At 45.7% G+C, this 25,703-nt stretch overlaps 2 protein-coding genes across 3 annotated transcripts in view; one reads left to right on the forward strand and one right to left on the reverse strand.

The window, feature by feature from the left end:
• The first annotated feature begins 88 nt into the window (after positions 1-88).
• LOC106606256 (protein-lysine N-methyltransferase EEF2KMT-like) lies at positions 89-7,796 on the forward strand. Its single transcript, XM_045715903.1, is given in 9 exon segments — positions 89-479; positions 623-685; positions 809-889; positions 1,090-1,191; positions 1,819-1,932; positions 1,935-1,954; positions 2,816-3,066; positions 3,581-3,730; positions 7,439-7,796. Coding segments are annotated over 9 exon segments (1,008 nt in total). The 5' UTR covers positions 89-353; the 3' UTR covers positions 7,540-7,796.
• Positions 7,763-25,703, reverse strand: part of LOC106594383 (chitobiosyldiphosphodolichol beta-mannosyltransferase) — a 32,581-nt gene continuing 14,640 nt past the window's right edge. For both annotated transcript variants that reach the window (XM_045715902.1, XM_045715901.1), the window contains 2 exons: positions 8,997-9,072; positions 7,763-8,753 (listed from right to left, as the gene is read on the reverse strand). In XM_045715902.1, coding sequence (XP_045571858.1) covers positions 8,616-8,753; positions 8,997-9,072 — 214 coding nt within the window. In that variant the 3' untranslated portion in view covers positions 7,763-8,615. The remainder of the gene's footprint in view (positions 8,754-8,996; positions 9,073-25,703) is intronic.

Raw genomic sequence — 25,703 nt, forward strand, 5'->3', positions numbered from 1 at the left:
GAGATAACACAGACAGGGGAGTGGTCTCAAACAGTGGACTTTTATCAGTTTCAAGGGTTGCACTGAGAACAGTAGGCCCACAGATACAGGCTTTATTGGGAAATAAAATACAGCTCTCATCTCATTGTAAAGGTTTTCTAATTTGTACTTTCTTAAAAAAAAGATCTATCCCTTATCACGTCGCTGTCTGTCATGATTATACTACATTGACCATCAGGCATTGCGACAGAAGGAGTGCTTCTTGGGTAAAAAGGAAGACAACAAACTCAGGGAAACACGTGGCCAGCCTGTGGTTTAGTGTAATTCAATTCTCGGGAATTATACCACTGTAATATTGGTTGAAAATTAACGAAATGTATCTGTCTAAGGATCAGACCGACAAAACCAAAGTCACTTGCATGAGGAATAGAGCAGATGTTATATATAACTTTAAAGTCTCCTTTTTCACTATGGGTCAACTGTCCAATTTCCCATGGAATGTAAGTAGCGGGGCTGCTTGCATGTTGTACTATGTACTGTCTGTAGGGTCCGCATCATAAATGTAATAATAAAACAAAAAAAATGTTTAGGAATAGTAAGACATGAATACAGTAATAACATAATGTGTTGTTGTTTTCTACAGCTCCTTGAAAGGGAGCTCGAGAACGACAGCTCATCAGAAATTATTCTAGATATTCTAAAGCAGGTATTGCCTAACTGTCAAAGCATATTTTTTATGTCACACCTATTTAGTTAAAGATATAGAAACAGTACATTGGATTTTGAGTTGGAAACCACACTAACAATGACTATTGTCACCTGTTTACAGACATGCCTTCATCCACTGTGCTGTAAACATCCTCCCTCAGTTAGATACAGGAGACTGTTTCTGTCTCAGCTCATCAAAACGGTGGGTTCTTTTATCTGATATAGTTTTGTCTGGTATCATTCTGTCAGAACATAGTTCACTATCATACATTAACTGGTGCATTTAAAAAGGCAATTCTTACAAATTTCACATTAATCCAATACAATAAAGTATAACTGTATTGTCCATTTTGTTTAACGCGAACAACGGTAATGTGATGCTTCTCTTCCCTGTGTGTGCAGCATGAAGCCAGTGAGAGTGAGCCCCTGGATGAGCTCTATGATGCACTGGGTGAAGTCCTGGGGGTAGAGGAGGGGACAGAGTGCTACAAGAGCTATTTACTGGTAATACACACACCTTTCAAAACACCCCACTGTATTCAACAGAAACTGTATTCTACACCACACTGTATTAAACAGAGACTGTATTCAACAGAAACTGTATTCTACACCACACTGTATTAAACAGAGACAGTATTCTACACCACACTGTATTAAACAGAGACTGTATTCAACAGAAACTGTATTCTACACCACACTGTATTAAACAGAGACTGTATTCAACAGAAACTGTATTCTACACCACACTGTATTAAACAGAGACTGTATTCAACAGAAACTGTATTCTACACCACACTGTATTAAACAGAGACTGTATTCTACACCCCACTGTATTAAACAGAAACTGTATTCTACACCACACTGTATTAAACAGAGACTGTATTCAACAGAAACTGTTTTCTACATTTGATCATTTATCCAGAGCAACTTCCAGTAGTGAGAGCATACATTTTTTCATACTGGTCCCCTTGGGAATTGAACCCACAACCATGGCGTTGCAAGCGCCAAGCTCTACCAGCTGAGACACACGGGTCCTCTATTTTATTCTTTAAAATAATACAATTATTACTAATTTAAGGATTACTTTAATTAAATATGAATTTTATATTTACTGTGTGTGTGTGTGTGTAGCCGTGTGGAGAAGCAGTGAGTCTATCAGAGAGTACAGCTGTGATCTCTGAAGGAACTACAGGCCTGGTCACATGGGAGGCTGCTCTTTACCTAGCTGAATGGGCTCTGGAGAACACACACACGTCTTCACAGACAGGTTGGTACACTACTGTGTGTGTTATGTCATTGTGTTCTGTCTACAACTCATGCTGTTGTTACCACTCATCATCTCAATCTGGTGTGTAATGTGAGTGTCCTCTCCCTGTGTGTGTGTGTGTGTGTGTGTGTGTGTGTGTGTGTGTGTGTGTGTGTGTGTGTGTGTGTGTGTGTGTGTGTGTCCTGTCTCTGCTCTCCTCCTACAGGACAGTCCTAGAGCTGGGCAGTGGTGTAGGGTTGACTGGTATAGCAGTGTGTTAGTCCTGTCTCTGCTCTCTCCTCCTACAGGACAGTCCTAGAGCTGGGCAGTGGTGTAGGGTTGACTGGTATAGCAGTGTGTTAGTCCTGTCTCTGCTCTCTCCTCCTACAGGACAGTCCTAGAGCTGGGCAGTGGTGTAGGGTTGACTGGTATAGCAGTGTGTTAGTCCTGTCTCTGCTCTCTCCTCCTACAGGACAGTCCTAGAGCTGGGCAGTGGTGTAGGGTTGACTGGTATAGCAGTGTGTTAGTCCTGTCTCTGCTCTCTCCTCCTACAGGACAGTCCTAGAGCTGGGCAGTGGTGTAGGGTTGACTGGTATAGCAGTGTGTTAGTCCTGTCTCTGCTCTCTCCTCCTACAGGACAGTCCTAGAGCTGGGCAGTGGTGTAGGGTTGACTGGTATAGCAGTGTGTTAGTCCTGTCTCTGCTCTCTCCTCCTACAGGACAGTCCTAGAGCTGGGCAGTGGTGTAGGGTTGACTGGTATAGCAGTGTGTTAGTCCTGTCTCTGCTCTCTCCTCCTACAGGACAGTCCTAAAGCTGGGCAGTGGTGTAGGGTTGACTGGTATAGCAGTGTGTGAGTCCTGTCTCTGCTCTCTCCTCCTACAGGACAGTCCTAGAGCTGGGCAGTGGTGTAGGGTTGACTGGTATAGCAGTGTGTAGGTCCTGCTATCCCTCCAGCTACGTGTTCAGTGACTGTCACCTCAGCGTTCTACATAGACTGAGGGACAACATCCAGCTCAATGGGCTGGACAACCAGAACTCTCCCAGAGTGTGTGTGAGTGTGGAGCATCTGGAGTGGGAGCAGGTGACAGAGAAGCAGCTGAGAGAGATCGGAGCCACCACGGTCATCGCTGCAGGTAGGAACATGGTCTGGCTCTCTTCTTTAAAGGCAATGTTCCCTCTGTCGCGGAGACTTCACAATAAACACTGCATATGTCAACTCAGTCAGAAATGACCTTTACAGTTACCTGGCTAACTAATTGATCCAGCTTTCTGGAACAGCCCCCAGGTGCTGGTGAGGTATCAAATGTGTTTCCTAATTCTATTGTTGTTGGCTGACATGTCCTGTTGTTTCCTAATTCTATTGTTGTTGGCTGACATGTCCTGTTGTTTCCTAATTCTATTGTTGTTGGCTGACACATGTCCTGTTGTTTCCTAATTCTATTGTTGTTGGCTGACACATGTCCTGTTGTTTCCTAATTCTATTGTTGTTGGCTGACACATTTCCTGTTGTTTCCTAATTCTATTGTTGTTGGCTGACACATTTCCTGTTGTTTCCTAATTCTATTGTTGTTGGCTGACACATTTCCTGTTGTTTCCTAATTCTATTGTTGTTGGCTGACACATTTCCTGTTGTTTCCTTTGTTATAGACGTAGTTTACGATCCAGATATCATTGGCTGTCTGGTGAAGGTTCTCTCTAAGATCCTGAGGTGTTCGGCCAATGGCAGCCCTCCTGACGTCTACATCTCCTCCACCATCAGAAACCCCGACACATATAACAGTTTTAAACACCAGCTAGGTCAGTACTAAACCTAGAGCTTTGAGAGAACTAATGAAAAGATCTTTACAAGTTAAATGTATTATTACTAGTAAACCAACTACTTCAAAGAGCAGCTAAGTGAGGAGACTATCCAACCCATAGATACTGTAGAGGATGAATCTCAATAGTCTTCAAGTGGACTCGTCACCTTGTATGCTGGGCTACAGTAAAGTTGTTTGTGACAACTGATGTAAAAAGGGCTTTATAAATACATGTGGTTGATCTAGTCCATCTCCACTGTTCTGGGGAGATCTAATCCTATAGCCTTGGATGAATTCCTTTCCAGATGGATCTATAATTATACACATCTGAAACTGGTGGATCTATAATTATACACATCTGAAACTGGTGGATCTATAATTATACACATCTGAAACTGGTGGATCTATAATTATACACATCTGAAACTGATGGATCTATAATTATACACATCTGAAACTGGTGGATCTATAATTATACACATCTGAAACTGGTGGATCTATAATTATACACATCTGAAACTGATGGAGCTATAATTATACACATCTGAAACTGATGGAGCTATAATTATATACATCTGAAACTGATAGATCTATAATTATACACATCTGAAACTGGTGGATCTATAATTATACACATCTGAAACTAATGGAGCTATAATTATACACATCTGAAACTGATGGATCTATAATTATACACATCTGAAACTGATAGATCTATAATTATACACATCTGAAACTGGTGGATCTATAATTATACACATCTGAAACTGGTGGATCTATAATTATACACATCTGAAACTGGTGGATCTATAATTATACACATCTGAAACGAATGGATCTATAATTATACACATCTGAAACTGGTGGATCTATAATAATACACATCTGAAACTGGTGGATCTTTCCAGATGGATCTATAATTATACACATCTGAAACTGATGGAGCTATAATTATACACATCTGAAACTGATGGATCTATAATTATACACATCTGAAACTGGTGGATCTATAATTATACACATCTGAAACTGATGGATCTATAATTATACACATCTGAAACTGGTGGATCTATAATTATACACATCTGAAACTGATGGAGCTATAATTATACACATCTGAAACTGGTGGAGCTATAATTATACACATCTGAAACTGATGGAGCTATAATTATACACATCTGAAACTGATGGAGCTATAATTATACACATCTGAAACTGGTGGATCTATAATTATACACATCTGAAACTAATGGATCTGTAATTATACACATCTGAAACTGGTGGATCTATAATTATACACATCTGAAACTAATGGATCTATAATTATACACATCTGAAACTGGTGGATCTATAATTATACACATCTGAAACTGATGGATCTATAATTATACACATCTGAAACTAATGGAGCTATAATTATACACATCTGAAACTGATGGATCTATAATTATACACATCTGAAACTGATGGATCTATAATTATACACATCTGAAACTGGTGGATCTATAATTATACACATCTGAAACTGGTGGATCTATAATTATACACATCTGAAACTGGTGGATCTATAATTATACACATCTGAAACTGATGGATCTATAATTATACACATCTGAAACTGAGGGATCTATAATTATACACATCTGAAACTAATGGATCTATAATTATACACATCTGAAACTGGTGGATCTATAATTATACACATCTGAAACTGATGGATCTATAATTATACACATCTGAAACTGATGGAGCTATAATTATACACATCTGAAACTGGTGGAGCTATAATTATACACATCTGAAACTGATGGAGCTATAATTATACACATCTGAAACTGATGGAGCTATAATTATACACATCTGAAACTGGTGGATCTATAATTATACACATCTGAAACTGATGGATCTATAATTATACACATCTGAAACTGATGGATCTATAATTATACACATCTGAAACTGATGGATCTATAATTATACACATCTGAAACTGGTGGATCTATAATTATACACATCTGAAACTGGTGGATCTATAATTATACACATCTGAAACTGGTGGATCTATAATTATACACATCTGAAACTGGTGGATCTATAATTATACACATCTGAAACGAATGGATCTATAATTATACACATCTGAAACTGGTGGATCTATAATAATACACATCTGAAACTGGTGGATCTTTCCAGATGGATCTATAATTATACACATCTGAAACTGATGGAGCTATAATTATACACATTTGAAACTGATGGATCTATAATTATACACATCTGAAACTGGTGGATCTATAATTATACACATCTGAAACTGATGGATCTATAATTATACACATCTGAAACTGGTGGATCTATAATTATACACATCTGAAACTGATGGAGCTATAATTATACACATCTGAAACTGATGGAGCTATAATTATACACATCTGAAACTGATGGAGCTATAATTATACACATCTGAAACTGATGGAGCTATAATTATACACATCTGAAACTGGTGGATCTATAATTATACACATCTGAAACTGATGGATCTATAATTATACACATCTGAAACTGGTGGATCTATAATTATACACATCTGAAACTAATGGATCTATAATTATACACATCTGAAACTGGTGGATCTATAATTATACACATCTGAAACTGATGGATCTATAATTATACACATCTGAAACTAATGGAGCTATAATTATACACATCTGAAACTGATGGATCTATAATTATACACATCTGAAACTGATGGATCTATAATTATACACATCTGAAACTGGTGGATCTATAATTATACACATCTGAAACTGGTGGATCTATAATTATACACATCTGAAACTGGTGGATCTATAATTATACACATCTGAAACTGATGGATCTATAATTATACACATCTGAAACTGAGGGATCTATAATTATACACATCTGAAACTAATGGATCTATAATTATACACATCTGAAACTGATGGAGCTATAATTATACACATCTGAAACTGATGGATCTATAATTATACACATCTGAAACTAATGGATCTATAATTATACACATCTGAAACTGATGGATCTATAATTATACACATCTGAAACTGATGGATCTATAATTATACACATCTGAAACTAATGGATCTATAATCATACACATCTGAAACTGATGGATCTATAATTATACACATCTGAAACTGATGGAGCTATAATTATACACATCTGAAACTGATGGATCTATAATTATACACATCTGAAACTGATGGATCTATAATTATACACATCTGAAACTGATGGATCTATAATTATACACATCTGAAACTGATGGATCTATAATTATACACATCTGAAACTGGTGGATCTATAATTATACACATCTGAAACTGGTGGATCTATAATTATACACATCTGAAACTGGTGGATCTATAATTATACACATCTGAAACTGGTGGATCTATAATTATACACATCTGAAACTGATGGATCTATAATTATACACATCTGAAACTGAGGGATCTATAATTATACACATCTGAAACTAATGGATCTATAATTATACACATCTGAAACTGATGGAGCTATAATTATACACAGCTGAAACTGATGGATCTATAATTATACACATCTGAAACTAATGGATCTATAATTATACACATCTGAAACTAATGCATCTTTTCCAAATGAAATAAAATAAATTCTCCTTTGTTTTTGTCTCCCACAGAAAGTTCTGGAATCCAACATGAGGTCATGACAGGACCAATGACACATGTGTTCTTTTACAACAGACAAGCCACCATAGAGATGATCAAACTCTACATATAATATCTGCATCCCAAATGGCATCTTATTCCCATTGTAAGTGCACTACTTTTGACCAGGGTCCATAAGGCTTGTGGTGAAAAGGTGTGCACTACATAGTGATTTTAGGGTGCACTACTTTTGAACAGGGTCCATAGGACTGTGGTCAAAAGTAGTGCACTACATAGGGAATTTAGGGTGCCATTTGGGATATACACAATATAACACCAAGCCAAAACCAGACGTATTACTGTGTAATAAAGTCTTTATTTACATCAATATTTACATTGTGGAAAATATCCCATTTATACATTCAAGTGTTGTTTAAGAGGGGAATCAAAACGGCCTGGAATGAAGAGATCCACAGGAGGAGAGAGCAGAGGAAAGACTAGCCTGATGTAACAGTCGCTCTTTCCGACAGGTCCTCAAAGTGGACCATGTGGCAGTTGGTAGCAGGTAGCCTAGCGGTTCAGAGCAGGTAGCCTAGCGGTTCAGAGCAGGTAGCCTAGCGGTTCAGAGCAGGTAGCCTAGCGGTTCAGAGCAGGTAGCCTAGCGGTTCAGAGCAGGCAGCCTAGCGGTTCAGAGCAGGCAGCCTAGCGGTTCAGAGCAGGCAGCCTAGCGGTTCAGAGCAGGTAGCCTAGCGGTTCAGAGCAGGTAGCCTAGCGGTTCAGAGCAGGTAGCCCAGCAGTTCAGAGCAGGCAGCCTAGCGGTTAAGAGCAGGTAGCCTAGCGGTTCAGAGCAGGCAGCCTAGCGCTTCAGAGCAGGCAGCCTAGCGGTTCAGAGCAGGCAGCCTAGCGGTTCAGAGCAGGTAGCCTAGCGGTTCAGAGCAGGTAGCCTAGCGGTTCAGAGCGTTGGGCCAGTAACCAAAAAGTCGCTGGTTTGAATCCCCGAGCAGACTAGGTGAAACATCTATGGATGTACCCTTGAACAAGGCACTTAACCCTAATTGCCCCTGTAAGTCGTTCTGGATAAGAGCGTCTGTTAAATGACTAAAATGTGAAAATGTTCAAGATTGGAGGTTCAAGAAGGGGGTTTGAGACAGAGCGAAGATGTAGAGGGGGTGAGTCAGCTGCTGTAAAGAGGTCTGTCTAACAGGGGAGTCAGGGTGCGGTGAGGAGAGGCAGGACATTCTGGTCCCAGTTCTGGTCCCACCGCTGCCCCCCACTGGCCCGGAGGTTCCTCCTGAACTGACCCAGTTTGCCCTCATCCTCACAGCCAGGGAAGTCCCACAGCAGAGACTGGAGACACACAACATAGGGACATGAACAGGTTTTATAAAACGGGTAGATTGGATCCTGGCTAAAACAGCATTCCAGCCAAGTGTATATCAGACCATATACCACTATCACAGGAACTGGTTACAGTAATAAGACAGCATGTACTTTAGAAAAGATGCCAGTTTACAGGATCATACCACTGGGTGATCTGGTATAAATCAGGGTTTTCTGTAGCTCAGCTGAAGAGTTATTATAGTACTGTACCTTGAGCTGTTCAGATAGTTCCTCAGAGTCTTTGAAGATCAACCCGTTCTCCTCATGCTTCACCAGCTCATGTAGACTACAGAAGAGAATAAAACAGGGTTAACAACAGACTGACAACACAGGAGAATATAACAGGGTTAACAACACAGGAGAATATAACAGGGTTAACAACACAGGAGAATATAACAGGGTTAACAACAGAGAGACTGACAACACAGGAGAATATAACAAAGTTAACAGAGAGACTGACAACACAGGAGAATATAACAGGGTTAACAACACAGGAGAATATAACAGGGTTAACAGAGAGACTAACAACACAGGAGAATATAACAGGGTTAACAACACAGGAGAATATAACAGGGTTAACAACACAGGAGAATATAACAGGGTTGACAACACAGGAGAATATAACAGAGTTAGATCCACATTAAACACAGCACAGGAAACTCAGTCCAAAACAGATCAGATCAGCACATAGCCTCTCTGAATGGGGGTAGAAGGTGACTGTTGACCCAGGGTTTAGAGTATTCCCTCAGCAGTAGAAGGTGACTGTTGACCCAGGGTTTAGAGTATTCCCTCAGCAGTAGAAGGTGACTGTTGACCCAGGGTTTAGAGTATTCCCTCAGCAGTAGAAGGTGACTGTTGACCCAGGGTTTAGAGTATTCCCTCAGCAGCAGTAGGTGACTGTTGACCCAGGGTTTAGAGTATTCCCTCAGCAGTAGAAGGTAACTGTTGACCCAGGGTTTAGAGTATTCCCTCAGCAGTAGAAGGTGACTGTTGACCCAGGGTTTAGAGTATTCCCTCAGCAGTAAAAGGTGACTGTTGACCCAGGGTTTAGAGTATTCCCTCAGCAGTAGAAGGTGACTGTTGACCCAGGGTTTAGAGTATTCCCTCAGCAGTAGAAGGTGACTGTTGACCCAGGGTTTAGAGTATTCCCTCAGCAGTAGAAGGTGACTGTTGACCCAGGGTTTAGAGTATTCCCTCAGCAGTAGAAGGTGACTGTTGACCCAGGGTTTAGAGTATTCCCTCAGCAGTAGGTGACTGTTGACCCAGGGTTTAGAGTATTCCCTCAGCAGTAGAAGGTGACTGTTGACCCAGGGTTTAGATTATTCCCTCAGCAGCAGTAGGTGACTGTTGACCCAGGGTTTAGAGTATTCCCTCAGCAGTAGAAGGTGACTGTTGACCCAGGGTTTAGAGTATTCCCTCAGCAGTAAAAGGTGACTGTTGACCCAGGGTTTAGAGTATTCCCTCAGCAGTAAAAGGTGACTGTTGACCCAGGGTTTAGAGTATTCCCTCAGCAGTAGAAGGTGACTGTTGACCCAGGGTTTAGAGTATTCCCTCAGCAGTAGGTGACTGTTGACCCAGGGTTTAGAGTATTCCCTCAGCAGTAAAAGGTGACTGTTGACCCAGGGTTTAGAGTATTCACTCAGCAGTAGAAGGTGACTGTTGACCCAGGGTTTAGAGTATTCCCTCAGCAGTAGAAGGTGACTGTTGACCCAGGGTTTAGAGTATTCCCTCAGCAGTAGGTGACTGTTGACCCAGGGTTTAGAGTATTCCCTCAGCAGTAAAAGGTGACTGTTGACCCAGGGTTTAGAGTATTCCCTCAGCAGTAGAAGGTGACTGTTGACCCAGGGTTTAGAGTATTCCCTCAGCAGTAGAAGGTGACTGTTGACCCAGGGTTTAGAGTATTCCCTCAGCAGTAGAAGGTGACTGTTGACCCAGGGTTTAGAGTATTCCCTCAGCAGTAAAAGGTGACTGTTGACCCAGGGTTTAGAGTATTCCCTCAGCAGTAGAAGGTGACTGTTGACCCAGGGTTTAGAGTATTCCCTCAGCAGTAGAAGGTGACTGTTGACCCAGGGTTTAGAGTGTTCCCTCAGCAGTAGAAGGTGACTGTTGACCCAGGGTTTAGAGTATTCAAACAGCAGTAGAAGGTGACTGTTGACCCAGGGTTTAGAGTATTCCCTCAGCAGTAGAAGGTGACTGTTGACCCAGGGTTTAGAGTATTCCCTCAGCAGTAGAGGTGACTGTTGACCCAGGGTTTAGAGTATTCCCTCAGCAGTAGAAGGTGACTGTTGACCCAGGGTCTAGAGTATTCCCTCAGCAGTAGAAGGTGACTGTTGACCCAGGGTTTAGAGTATTCCCTCAGCAGTAGAAGGTGACTGTTGACCCAGGGTTTAGAGTATTCCCTCAGCAGTAGGTGACTGTTGACCCAGGGTTTAGAGTATTCCCTCAGCAATAGAAGGTGACTGTTGACCCAGGGTTTAGAGTATTCCCTCAGCAGTAGAAGGTGACTGTTGACCCAGGGTTTAGAGTATTCCCTCAGCAGTAGAAGGTGACTGTGGACCCAGGGTTTCGAGTATTCCCTCAGCAGTAGAAGGTGACTGTTGACCCAGGGTTTAGAGTATTCCCTCAGCAGTAGAGGTGACTGTTGACCCAGGGTTTAGAGTATTCCCTCAGCAGTAGAAGGTGGCTGTTGACCCAGGGTTTAGAGTATTCCCTCAGCAGTAGAAGGTGACTGTTGACCCAGGGTTTAGAGTATTCCCTCAGCAGTAGGTGACTGTTGACCCAGGGTTTAGAGTATTCCCTCAGCAGTAGAAGGTGACTGTTGACCCAGGGTTTAGAGTATTCCCTCAGCAGTAGGTGACTGTTGACCCAGGGTTTAGAGTATTCCCTCAGCAGTAGAAGGTGACTGTTGACCCAGGGTTTAGAGTATTCCCTCAGCAGTAGGTGACTGTTGACCCAGGGTTTAGAGTATTCACTCAGCAGTAGAAGGTGACTGTTGACCCAGGGTTTAGAGTATTCCCTCAGCAGTAGAAGGTGACTGTTGACCCAGGGTTTAGAGTATTCCCTCAGCAGTAGGTGACTGTTGACCCAGGGTTTAGAGTATTCACTCAGCAGTAGAAGGTGACTGTTGACCCAGGGTTTAGAGTATTCCCTCAGCAGTAGAAGGTGACTGTTGACCCAGGGTTTAGAGTATTCACTCAGCAGTAGAAGGTGACTGTTGACCCAGGGTTTAGAGTATTCCCTCAGCAGTAGGTGACTGTTGACCCAGGGTTTAGAGTATTCACTCAGCAGTAGAAGGTGACTGTTGACCCAGGGTTTAGAGTATTCCCTCAGCAGTAGAAGGTGACTGTTGACCCAGGGTTTAGAGTATTCCCTCAGCAATAGAAGGTGACTGTTGACCCAGGGTTTAGAGTGTTCCCTCAGCAGTAGGTGACTGTTGACCCAGGGTTTAGAGTATTCCCTCAGCAATAGAAGGTGACTGTTGACCCAGGGTTTAGAGTGTTCCCTCAGCAGTAGAAGGTGACTGTTGACCCAGGGTTTAGAGTATTTCCTCAGCAGTAGGTGACTGTTGACCCAGGGTTTAGAGTATTCCCTCAGCAGTAGAAGGTGACTGTTGACCCAGGGTTTAGAGTATTCCCTCAGCAGTAGAAGGTGACTGTTGACCCAGGGTTTAGAGTGTTCCCTCAGCAGTAGGTGACTGTTGACCCAGGGTTTAGAGTATTCCCTCAGCAGTAGAAGGTGACTGTTGACCCAGGGTTTAGAGTATTCCCTCAGCAGTAGAGGTGACTGTTGACCCAGGGTTTAGAGTATTCCCTCAGCAGTAGAAGGTGACTGTTGACCCAGGGTTTAGAGTATTCCCTCAGCAGTAGGTGACTGTTGACCCAGGGTTTAGAGTATTCCCTCAGCAGCAGTAGGTGACTGTTGACCCAGGGTTTAGAGTATTCCCTCAGCAGTAGGTGACTGTTGACCCAGGGTTTAGAGTATTCCCTCAGCAGTAGAAGGTGACTGTTGACCCAGGGTTTAGAGTATTCCCTCAGCAGTAGAAGGTGACTGTTGACCCAGGGTTTAGAGTATTCCCTCAGCAGTAGGTGACTGTTGACCCAGGGTTTAGAGTATTCCCTCAGCAGTAGAAGGTGACTGTTGACCCAGGGTTTAGAGTATTCCCTCAGCAGTAGGTGACTGTTGACCCAGGGTTTAGAGTATTCCCTCAGCAGTAGAAGGTGACTGTTGACCCAGGGTTTAGAGTATTCCCTCAGCAGTAGGTGACTGTTGACCCAGGGTTTAGAGTATTCACTCAGCAGTAGAAGGTGACTGTTGACCCAGGGTTTAGAGTATTCCCTCAGCAGTAGGTGACTGTTGACCCAGGGTTTAGAGTATTCACTCAGCAGTAGAAGGTGACTGTTGACCCAGGGTTTAGAGTATTCCCTCAGCAGTAGAAGGTGACTGTTGACCCAGGGTTTAGAGTATTCCCTCAGCAATAGAAGGTGACTGTTGACCCAGGGTTTAGAGTGTTCCCTCAGCAGTAGGTGACTGTTGACCCAGGGTTTAGAGTATTCCCTCAGCAATAGAAGGTGACTGTTGACCCAGGGTTTAGAGTGTTCCCTCAGCAGTAGAAGGTGACTGTTGACCCAGGGTTTAGAGTATTTCCTCAGCAGTAGGTGACTGTTGACCCAGGGTTTAGAGTATTCCCTCAGCAGTAGAAGGTGACTGTTGACCCAGGGTTTAGAGTATTCCCTCAGCAGTAGCGGTGACTGTTGACCCAGGGTTTAGAGTATTCCCTCAGCAGTAGAAGGTGACTGTTGACCCAGGGTTTAGAGTATTCCCTCAGCAGTAGGTGACTGTTGACCCAGGGTTTAGAGTATTCCCTCAGCAGCAGTAGGTGACTGTTGACCCAGGGTTTAGAGTATTCCCTCAGCAGTAGGTGACTGTTGACCCAGGGTTTAGAGTATTCCCTCAGCAGTAGAAGGTGACTGTTGACCCAGGGTTTAGAGTATTCCCTCAGCAGTAGAAGGTGACTGTTGACCCAGGGTTTAGAGTATTCCCTCAGCAGTAGGTGACTGTTGACCCAGGGTTTAGAGTATTCCCTCAGCAATAGAAGGTGACTGTTGACCCAGGGTTTAGAGTGTTCCCTCAGCAGTAGGTGACTGTTGACCCAGGGTTTAGAGTATTCCCTCAGCAATAGAAGGTGACTGTTGACCCAGGGTTTAGAGTGTTCCCTCAGCAGTAGAAGGTGACTGTTGACCCAGGGTTTAGAGTATTTCCTCAGCAGTAGGTGACTGTTGACCCAGGGTTTAGAGTATTCCCTCAGCAGTAGAAGGTGACTGTTGACCCAGGGTTTAGAGTATTCCCTCAGCAGTAGAAGGTGACTGTTGACCCAGGGTTTAGAGTGTTCCCTCAGCAGTAGGTGACTGTTGACCCAGGGTTTAGAGTATTCCCTCAGCAGTAGAAGGTGACTGTTGACCCAGGGTTTAGAGTATTCCCTCAGCAGTAGAAGGTGACTGTTGACCCAGGGTTTAGAGTGTTCCCTCAGCAGTAGGTGACTGTTGACCCAGGGTTTAGAGTATTCCCTCAGCAGTAGAAGGTGACTGTTGACCCAGGGTTTAGAGTATTCCCTCAGCAGTAGAAGGTGACTGTTGACCCAGGGTTTAGAGTGTTCCCTCAGCAGTAGGTGACTGTTGACCCAGGGTTTAGAGTATTCCCTCAGCAGTAGGTGACTGTTGACCCAGGGTTTAGAGTATTCCCTCAGCAGTAGGTGACTGTTGACCCAGGGTTTAGAGTATTCCCTCAGCAGTAGAGGTGACTGTTGACGCAGGGTTTAGAGTATTCCCTCAGCAGTAGGTGACTGTTGACCCAGGGTTTAGACTATTCCCTCAGCAGTAGGTGACTGTTGACCCAGGGTTTAGAGTATTCCCTCAGCAGTAGGTGACTGTTGACCCAGGGTTTAGAGTATTCCCTCAGCAGTAGGTGACTGTTGACCCAGGGTTTAGACTATTCCCTCAGCAGTAGAGGTGACTGTTGACCCAGGGTTTAGAGTATTCACTCAGCAGTAGAAGGTGACTGTTGACCCAGGGTTTAGAGTATTCCCTCAGCAGTAGAAGGTGACTGTTGACCCAGGGTTTAGAGTATTCCCTCAGCAATAGAAGGTGACTGTTGACCCAGGGTTTAGAGTGTTCCCTCAGCAGTAGGTGACTGTTGACCCAGGGTTTAGAGTATTCCCTCAGCAATAGAAGGTGACTGTTGACCCAGGGTTTAGAGTGTTCCCTCAGCAGTAGAAGGTGACTGTTGACCCAGGGTTTAGAGTATTTCCTCAGCAGTAGGTGACTGTTGACCCAGGGTTTAGAGTATTCCCTCAGCAGTAGAAGGTGACTGTTGACCCAGGGTTTAGAGTATTCCCTCAGCAGTAGAGGTGACTGTTGACCCAGGGTTTAGAGTATTCCCTCAGCAGTAGAAGGTGACTGTTGACCCAGGGTTTAGAGTATTCCCTCAGCAGCAGTAGGTGACTGTTGACCCAGGGTTTAGAGTATTCCCTCAGCAGTAGGTGACTGTTGACCCAGGGTTTAGAGTATTCCCTCAGCAGTAGAAGGTGACTGTTGACCCAGGGTTTAGAGTATTCCCTCAGCAGTAGAAGGTGACTGTTGACCCAGGGTTTAGAGTATTCCCTCAGCAGTAGGTGACTGTTGACCCAGGGTTTAGAGTATTCCCTCAGCAGTAGGTGACTGTTGACCCAGGGTTTAGAGTATTCCCTCAGCAATAGAAGGTGACTGTTGACCCAGGGTTTAGAGTGTTCCCTCAGCAGTAGGTGACTGTTGACCCAGGGTTTAGAGTATTCCCTCAGCAATAGAAGGTGACTGTTGACCCAGGGTTTAGAGTGTTCCCTCAGCAGTAGAAGGTGACTGTTGACCCAGGGTTTAGAGTATTTCCTCAGCAGTAGGTGACTGTTGACCCAGGGTTTAGAGTATTCCCTCAGCAGTAGAAGGTGACTGTTGACCCAGGGTTTAGAGTATTCCCTCAGCAGTAGAAGGTGACTGTTGACCCAGGGTTTAGAGTGTTCCCTCAGCAGTAGGTGACTGTTGACCCAGGGTTTAGAGTATTCCCTCAGCAGTAGAAGGTGACTGTTGACCCAGGGTTTAGAGTATTCCCTCAGCAGTAGAGGTGACTGTTGACCCAGGGTTTAGAGTATTCCCTCAGCAGTAGAAGGTGACTGTTGACCCAGGGTTTAGAGTATTCCCTCAGCAGTAGGTGACTGTTGACCCAGGGTTTAGAGTATTCCCTCAGCAGCAGTAGGTGACTGTTGACCCAGGGTTTAGAGTATTCCCTCAGCAGTAGGTGACTGTTGACCCAGGGTTTAGAGTATTCCCTCAGCAGTAGAAGGTGACTGTTGACCCAGGGTTTAGAGTATTCCCTCAGCAGTAGAAGGTGACTGTTGACCCAGGGTTTAGAGTATTCCCTCAGCAGCAGTAGGTGACTGTTGACCCAGGGTTTAGAGTATTCCCTCAGCAGTAGGTGACTGTTGACCCAGGGTTTAGAGTATTCCCTCAGCAGTAGGTGACTGTTGACCCAGGGTTTAGAGTATTCCCTCAGCAGTAGGTGACTGTTGACCCAGGGTTTAGAGTATTCCCTCAGCAGTAGGTGACTGTTGACCCAGGGTTTAGAGTATTCCCTCAGCAGTAGAAGGTGACTGTTGACCCAGGGTTTAGAGTATTCCCTCAGCAGTAGGTGACTGTTGACCCAGGGTTTAGAGTATTCCCTCAGCAGTAAAGGTGACTGTTGACCCAGGGTTTAGTGTATTCCCTCAGCAGTAGAAGGTGACTGTTGACCCAGGGTTTAGAGTATTCCCTCAGCAGTAGAAGGTGACTGTTGACCCAGGGTTTAGAGTATTCAAACAGCAGTAGAAGGTGACTGTTGACCCAGGGTTTAGAGTATTCCCTCAGCAGTAGAAGGTGACTGTTGACCCAGGGTTTAGAGTATTCCCTCAGCAGTAGAAGGTGACTGTTGACCCAGGGTTTAGAGTGTTCCCTCAGCAGTAGGTGACTGTTGACCCAGGGTTTAGAGTATTCCCTCAGCAGTAGAAGGTGACTGTTGACCCAGGGTTTAGAGTATTCCCTCAGCAGTAGAAGGTGACTGTTGACCCAGGGTTTAGAGTGTTCCCTCAGCAGTAGGTGACTGTTGACCCAGGGTTTAGAGTATTCCCTCAGCAGTAGGTGACTGTTGACCCAGGGTTTAGAGTATTCCCTCAGCAGTAGGTGACTGTTGACCCAGGGTTTAGAGTATTCCCTCAGCAGTAGAGGTGACTGTTGACCCAGGGTTTAGAGTATTCCCTCAGCAGTAGGTGACTGTTGACCCAGGGTTTAGACTATTCCCTCAGCAGTAGGTGACTGTTGACCCAGGGTTTAGAGTATTCCCTCAGCAGTAGGTGACTGTTGACCCAGGGTTTAGAGTATTCCCTCAGCAGTAGGTGACTGTTGACCCAGGGTTTAGAGTATTCCCTCAGCAGTAGAGGTGACTGTTGACCCAGGGTTTAGAGTATTCCCTCAGCAGTAGGTGACTGTTGACCCAGGGTTTAGAGTATTCCCTCAGCAGTAAAGGTGACTGTTGACCCAGGGTTTAGAGTATTCCCTCAGCAGTAGGTGACTGTTGACCCAGGGTTTAGAGTATTCCCTCAGCAGTAGGTGACTGTTGACCCAGGGTTTAGAGTATTCCCTCAGCAGTAGGTGACTGTTGACCCAGGGTTTAGAGTATTCCCTCAGCAGTAGGTGACTGTTGACCCAGGGTTTAGAGTATTCCCTCAGCAGTAAAAGGTGACTGTTGACCCAGGGTTTAGAGTATTCCCTCAGCAGTAGGTGACTGTTGACCCAGGGTTTAGAGTATTCCCTCAGCAGTAGGTGACTGTTGACCCAGGGTTTAGAGTATTCCCTCAGCAGTAGGTGACTGTTGACCCAGGGTTTAGAGTATTCCCTCAGCAGTAGGTGACTGTTGACCCAGGGTTTAGAGTATTCCCTCAGCAGTAGGTGACTGTTGACCCAGGGTTTAGACTATTCCCTCAGCAGTAGAGGTGACTGTTGACCCAGGGTTTAGAGTATTCCCTCAGCAGTAGGTGACTGTTGACCCAGGGTTTAGAGTATTCCCTCAGCAGTAAAGGTGACTGTTGACCCAGGGTTTAGAGTATTCCCTCAGCAGTAGGTGACTGTTGACCCAGGGTTTAGAGTATTCCCTCAGCAGTAGGTGACTGTTGACCCAGGGTTTAGAGTATTCCCTCAGCAGTAGGTGACTGTTGACCCAGGGTTTAGAGTATTCCCTCAGCAGTAGGTGACTGTTGACCCAGGGTTTAGAGTATTCCCTCAGCAGTAAAAGGTGACTGTTGACCCAGGGTTTAGAGTATTCCCTCAGCAGTAGGTGACTGTTGACCCAGGGTTTAGAGTATTCCCTCAGCAGTAGGTGACTGTTGACCCAGGGTTTAGAGTATTCCCTCAGCAGTAGAAGGTGACTGTTGACCCAGGGTTTAGAGTATTCCCTCAGCAGTAGGTGACTGTTGACCCAGGGTTTAGAGTATTCCCTCAGCAGTAGAAGGTGACTGTTGACCCAGGGTTTAGAGTATTCCCTCAGCAGTAGGTGACTGTTGACCCAGGGTTTAGAGTATTCCCTCAGCAGTAGGTGACTGTTGACCCAGGGTTTAGAGTATTCCCTCAGCAGTAAAGGTGACTGTTGACCCAGGGTTTAGAGTATTCCCTCAGCAGTAGGTGACTGTTGACCCAGGGTTTAGAGTATTCCCTCAGCAGTAGGTGACTGTTGACCCAGGGTTTAGAGTATTCCCTCAGCAGTAGGTGACTGTTGACCCAGGGTTTAGAGTATTCCCTCAGCAGTAGGTGACTGTTGACCCAGGGTTTAGAGTATTCCCTCAGCAGTAAAAGGTGACTGTTGACCCAGGGTTTAGAGTATTCCCTCAGCAGTAGGTGACTGTTGACCCAGGGTTTAGAGTATTCCCTCAGCAGTAGGTGACTGTTGACCCAGGGTTTAGAGTATTCCCTCAGCAGTAGGTGACTGTTGACCCAGGGTTTAGTGTGTTCCCTCAGCAGTAGGTGACTGTTGACCCAGGGTTTAGAGTATTCCCTCAGCAGTAGAAGGTGACTGTTGACCCAGGGTTTTGAGTGTTCCCTCAGCAGTAAAGGTGACTGTTGACCCAGGGTTTAGAGTATTCCCTCAGCAGTAGAAGGTGACTGTTGACCCAGGGTTTAGAGTATTCCCTCAGCAGTAGAAGGTGACTGTTGACCCAGGGTTTAGAGTATTCCCTCAGCAGTAGGTGACTGTTGACCCAGGGTTTAGAGTATTCCCTCAGCAGTAGGTGACTGTTGACCCAGGGTTTAGAGTATTCCCTCAGCAATAGAAGGTGACTGTTGACCCAGGGTTTAGAGTGTTCCCTCAGCAGTAGGTGACTGTTGACCCAGGGTTTAGAGTATTCCCTCAGCAATAGAAGGTGACTGTTGACCCAGGGTTTAGAGTGTTCCCTCAGCAGTAGAAGGTGACTGTTGACCCAGGGTTTAGAGTATTTCCTCAGCAGTAGGTGACTGTTGACCCAGGGTTTAGAGTATTCCCTCAGCAGTAGAAGGTGACTGTTGACCCAGGGTTTAGAGTATTCCCTCAGCAGTAGAAGGTGACTGTTGACCCAGGGTTTAGAGTGTTCCCTCAGCAGTAGGTGACTGTTGACCCAGGGTTTAGAGTATTCCCTCAGCAGTAGAAGGTGACTGTTGACCCAGGGTTTAGAGTATTCCCTCAGCAGTAGAGGTGACTGTTGACCCAGGGTTTAGAGTATTCCCTCAGCAGTAGAAGGTGACTGTTGACCCAGGGTTTAGAGTATTCCCTCAGCAGTAGGTGACTGTTGACCCAGGGTTTAGAGTATTCCCTCAGCAGCAGTAGGTGACTGTTGACCCAGGGTTTAGAGTATTCCCTCAGCAGTAGGTGACTGTTGACCCAGGGTTTAGAGTATTCCCTCAGCAGTAGAAGGTGACTGTTGACCCAGGGTTTAGAGTATTCCCTCAGCAGTAGAAGGTGACTGTTGACCCAGGGTTTAGAGTATTCCCTCAGCAGCAGTAGGTGACTGTTGACCCAGGGTTTAGAGTATTCCCTCAGCAGTAGGTGACTGTTGACCCAGGGTTTAGAGTATTCCCTCAGCAGTAGGTGACTGTTGACCCAGGGTTTAGAGTATTCCCTCAGCAGTAGGTGACTGTTGACCCAGGGTTTAGAGTATTCCCTCAGCAGTAGGTGACTGTTGACCCAGGGTTTAGAGTATTCCCTCAGCAGTAGAAGGTGACTGTTGACCCAGGGTTTAGAGTATTCCCTCAGCAGTAGGTGACTGTTGACCCAGGGTTTAGAGTATTCCCTCAGCAGTAAAGGTGACTGTTGACCCAGGGTTTAGTGTATTCCCTCAGCAGTAGAAGGTGACTGTTGACCCAGGGTTTAGAGTATTCCCTCAGCAGTAGAAGGTGACTGTTGACCCAGGGTTTAGAGTATTCAAACAGCAGTAGAAGGTGACTGTTGACCCAGGGTTTAGAGTATTCCCTCAGCAGTAGAAGGTGACTGTTGACCCAGGGTTTAGAGTATTCCCTCAGCAGTAGAAGGTGACTGTTGACCCAGGGTTTAGAGTGTTCCCTCAGCAGTAGGTGACTGTTGACCCAGGGTTTAGAGTATTCCCTCAGCAGTAGAAGGTGACTGTTGACCCAGGGTTTAGAGTATTCCCTCAGCAGTAGAAGGTGACTGTTGACCCAGGGTTTAGAGTGTTCCCTCAGCAGTAGGTGACTGTTGACCCAGGGTTTAGAGTATTCCCTCAGCAGTAGGTGACTGTTGACCCAGGGTTTAGAGTATTCCCTCAGCAGTAGGTGACTGTTGACCCAGGGTTTAGAGTATTCCCTCAGCAGTAGAGGTGACTGTTGACCCAGGGTTTAGAGTATTCCCTCAGCAGTAGGTGACTGTTGACCCAGGGTTTAGACTATTCCCTCAGCAGTAGGTGACTGTTGACCCAGGGTTTAGAGTATTCCCTCAGCAGTAGGTGACTGTTGACCCAGGGTTTAGAGTATTCCCTCAGCAGTAGGTGACTGTTGACCCAGGGTTTAGAGTATTCCCTCAGCAGTAGAGGTGACTGTTGACCCAGGGTTTAGAGTATTCCCTCAGCAGTAGGTGACTGTTGACCCAGGGTTTAGAGTATTCCCTCAGCAGTAAAGGTGACTGTTGACCCAGGGTTTAGAGTATTCCCTCAGCAGTAGGTGACTGTTGACCCAGGGTTTAGAGTATTCCCTCAGCAGTAGGTGACTGTTGACCCAGGGTTTAGAGTATTCCCTCAGCAGTAGGTGACTGTTGACCCAGGGTTTAGAGTATTCCCTCAGCAGTAGGTGACTGTTGACCCAGGGTTTAGAGTATTCCCTCAGCAGTAAAGGTGACTGTTGACCCAGGGTTTAGAGTATTCCCTCAGCAGTAGGTGACTGTTGACCCAGGGTTTAGAGTATTCCCTCAGCAGTAGGTGACTGTTGACCCAGGGTTTAGAGTATTCCCTCAGCAGTAGGTGACTGTTGACCCAGGGTTTAGAGTATTCCCTCAGCAGTAGGTGACTGTTGACCCAGGGTTTAGACTATTCCCTCAGCAGTAGAGGTGACTGTTGACCCAGGGTTTAGAGTATTCCCTCAGCAGTAGGTGACTGTTGACCCAGGGTTTAGAGTATTCCCTCAGCAGTAAAGGTGACTGTTGACCCAGGGTTTAGAGTATTCCCTCAGCAGTAGGTGACTGTTGACCCAGGGTTTAGAGTATTCCCTCAGCAGTAGGTGACTGTTGACCCAGGGTTTAGAGTATTCCCTCAGCAGTAGGTGACTGTTGACCCAGGGTTTAGAGTATTCCCTCAGCAGTAGGTGACTGTTGACCCAGGGTTTAGAGTATTCCCTCAGCAGTAAAAGGTGACTGTTGACCCAGGGTTTAGAGTATTCCCTCAGCAGTAGGTGACTGTTGACCCAGGGTTTAGAGTATTCCCTCAGCAGTAGGTGACTGTTGACCCAGGGTTTAGAGTATTCCCTCAGCAGTAGGTGACTGTTGACCCAGGGTTTAGAGTATTCCCTCAGCAGTAGGTGACTGTTGACCCAGGGTTTAGACTATTCCCTCAGCAGTAGAGGTGACTGTTGACCCAGGGTTTAGAGTATTCCCTCAGCAGTAGGTGACTGTTGACCCAGGGTTTAGAGTATTCCCTCAGCAGTAAAGGTGACTGTTGACCCAGGGTTTAGAGTATTCCCCTCAGCAGTAGGTGACTGTTGACCCAGGGTTTAGAGTATTCCCTCAGCAGTAGGTGACTGTTGACCCAGGGTTTAGAGTATTCCCTCAGCAGTAGGTGACTGTTGACCCAGGGTTTAGAGTATTCCCTCAGCAGTAAAGGTGACTGTTGACCCAGGGTTTAGAGTATTCCCTCAGCAGTAGGTGACTGTTGACCCAGGGTTTAGAGTATTCCCTCAGCAGTAGGTGACTGTTGACCCAGGGTTTAGAGTATTCCCTCAGCAGTAGAAGGTGACTGTTGACCCAGGGTTTAGAGTATTCCCTCAGCAGTAGGTGACTGTTGACCCAGGGTTTAGAGTATTCCCTCAGCAGTAGAAGGTGACTGTTGACCCAGGGTTTAGAGTATTCCCTCAGCAGTAGGTGACTGTTGACCCAGGGTTTAGAGTATTCCCTCAGCAGTAGGTGACTGTTGACCCAGGGTTTAGAGTATTCCCTCAGCAGTAAAGGTGACTGTTGACCCAGGGTTTAGAGTATTCCCTCAGCAGTAGGTGACTGTTGACCCAGGGTTTAGAGTATTCCCTCAGCAGTAGGTGACTGTTGACCCAGGGTTTAGAGTATTCCCTCAGCAGTAGGTGACTGTTGACCCAGGGTTTAGAGTATTCCCTCAGCAGTAGGTGACTGTTGACCCAGGGTTTAGAGTATTCCCTCAGCAGTAAAAGGTGACTGTTGACCCAGGGTTTAGAGTATTCCCTCAGCAGTAGGTGACTGTTGACCCAGGGTTTAGAGTATTCCCTCAGCAGTAGGTGACTGTTGACCCAGGGTTTAGAGTATTCCCTCAGCAGTAGGTGACTGTTGACCCAGGGTTTAGTGTGTTCCCTCAGCAGTAGGTGACTGTTGACCCAGGGTTTAGAGTATTCCCTCAGCAGTAGAAGGTGACTGTTGACCCAGGGTTTTGAGTGTTCCCTCAGCAGTAAAGGTGACTGTTGACCCAGGGTTTAGAGTATTCCCTCAGCAGTAGAAGGTGACTGTTGACCCAGGGTTTAGAGTATTCCCTCAGCAGTAGAAGGTGACTGTTGACCCAGGGTTTAGAGTATTCCCTCAGCAGTAGGTGACTGTTGACCCAGGGTTTAGAGTATTCCCTCAGCAGTAGGTGACTGTTGACCCAGGGTTTAGAGTATTCCCTCAGCAATAGAAGGTGACTGTTGACCCAGGGTTTAGAGTGTTCCCTCAGCAGTAGGTGACTGTTGACCCAGGGTTTAGAGTATTCCCTCAGCAATAGAAGGTGACTGTTGACCCAGGGTTTAGAGTGTTCCCTCAGCAGTAGAAGGTGACTGTTGACCCAGGGTTTAGAGTATTTCCTCAGCAGTAGGTGACTGTTGACCCAGGGTTTAGAGTATTCCCTCAGCAGTAGAAGGTGACTGTTGACCCAGGGTTTAGAGTATTCCCTCAGCAGTAGAAGGTGACTGTTGACCCAGGGTTTAGAGTGTTCCCTCAGCAGTAGGTGACTGTTGACCCAGGGTTTAGAGTATTCCCTCAGCAGTAGAAGGTGACTGTTGACCCAGGGTTTAGAGTATTCCCTCAGCAGTAGAGGTGACTGTTGACCCAGGGTTTAGAGTATTCCCTCAGCAGTAGAAGGTGACTGTTGACCCAGGGTTTAGAGTATTCCCTCAGCAGTAGGTGACTGTTGACCCAGGGTTTAGAGTATTCCCTCAGCAGCAGTAGGTGACTGTTGACCCAGGGTTTAGAGTATTCCCTCAGCAGTAGGTGACTGTTGACCCAGGGTTTAGAGTATTCCCTCAGCAGTAGAAGGTGACTGTTGACCCAGGGTTTAGAGTATTCCCTCAGCAGTAGAAGGTGACTGTTGACCCAGGGTTTAGAGTATTCCCTCAGCAGCAGTAGGTGACTGTTGACCCAGGGTTTAGAGTATTCCCTCAGCAGTAGGTGACTGTTGACCCAGGGTTTAGAGTATTCCCTCAGCAGTAGGTGACTGTTGACCCAGGGTTTAGAGTATTCCCTCAGCAGTAGGTGACTGTTGACCCAGGGTTTAGAGTATTCCCTCAGCAGTAGGTGACTGTTGACCCAGGGTTTAGAGTATTCCCTCAGCAGTAGAAGGTGACTGTTGACCCAGGGTTTAGAGTATTCCCTCAGCAGTAGGTGACTGTTGACCCAGGGTTTAGAGTATTCCCTCAGCAGTAAAGGTGACTGTTGACCCAGGGTTTAGTGTATTCCCTCAGCAGTAGAAGGTGACTGTTGACCCAGGGTTTAGAGTATTCCCTCAGCAGTAGAAGGTGACTGTTGACCCAGGGTTTAGAGTATTCAAACAGCAGTAGAAGGTGACTGTTGACCCAGGGTTTAGAGTATTCCCTCAGCAGTAGAAGGTGACTGTTGACCCAGGGTTTAGAGTATTCCCTCAGCAGTAGAAGGTGACTGTTGACCCAGGGTTTAGAGTGTTCCCTCAGCAGTAGGTGACTGTTGACCCAGGGTTTAGAGTATTCCCTCAGCAGTAGAAGGTGACTGTTGACCCAGGGTTTAGAGTATTCCCTCAGCAGTAGAAGGTGACTGTTGACCCAGGGTTTAGAGTGTTCCCTCAGCAGTAGGTGACTGTTGACCCAGGGTTTAGAGTATTCCCTCAGCAGTAGGTGACTGTTGACCCAGGGTTTAGAGTATTCCCTCAGCAGTAGGTGACTGTTGACCCAGGGTTTAGAGTATTCCCTCAGCAGTAGAGGTGACTGTTGACCCAGGGTTTAGAGTATTCCCTCAGCAGTAGGTGACTGTTGACCCAGGGTTTAGACTATTCCCTCAGCAGTAGGTGACTGTTGACCCAGGGTTTAGAGTATTCCCTCAGCAGTAGGTGACTGTTGACCCAGGGTTTAGAGTATTCCCTCAGCAGTAGGTGACTGTTGACCCAGGGTTTAGAGTATTCCCTCAGCAGTAGAGGTGACTGTTGACCCAGGGTTTAGAGTATTCCCTCAGCAGTAGGTGACTGTTGACCCAGGGTTTAGAGTATTCCCTCAGCAGTAAAGGTGACTGTTGACCCAGGGTTTAGAGTATTCCCTCAGCAGTAGGTGACTGTTGACCCAGGGTTTAGAGTATTCCCTCAGCAGTAGGTGACTGTTGACCCAGGGTTTAGAGTATTCCCTCAGCAGTAGGTGACTGTTGACCCAGGGTTTAGAGTATTCCCTCAGCAGTAGGTGACTGTTGACCCAGGGTTTAGAGTATTCCCTCAGCAGTAAAAGGTGACTGTTGACCCAGGGTTTAGAGTATTCCCTCAGCAGTAGGTGACTGTTGACCCAGGGTTTAGAGTATTCCCTCAGCAGTAGGTGACTGTTGACCCAGGGTTTAGAGTATTCCCTCAGCAGTAGGTGACTGTTGACCCAGGGTTTAGAGTATTCCCTCAGCAGTAGGTGACTGTTGACCCAGGGTTTAGACTATTCCCTCAGCAGTAGAGGTGACTGTTGACCCAGGGTTTAGAGTATTCCCTCAGCAGTAGGTGACTGTTGACCCAGGGTTTAGAGTATTCCCTCAGCAGTAAAGGTGACTGTTGACCCAGGGTTTAGAGTATTCCCTCAGCAGTAGGTGACTGTTGACCCAGGGTTTAGAGTATTCCCTCAGCAGTAGGTGACTGTTGACCCAGGGTTTAGAGTATTCCCTCAGCAGTAGGTGACTGTTGACCCAGGG

This window comes from Salmo salar, chromosome ssa03 (genome assembly GCF_905237065.1).
Source record: "Salmo salar chromosome ssa03, Ssal_v3.1, whole genome shotgun sequence".
Lineage (NCBI taxonomy): Eukaryota > Metazoa > Chordata > Actinopteri > Salmoniformes > Salmonidae > Salmo > Salmo salar.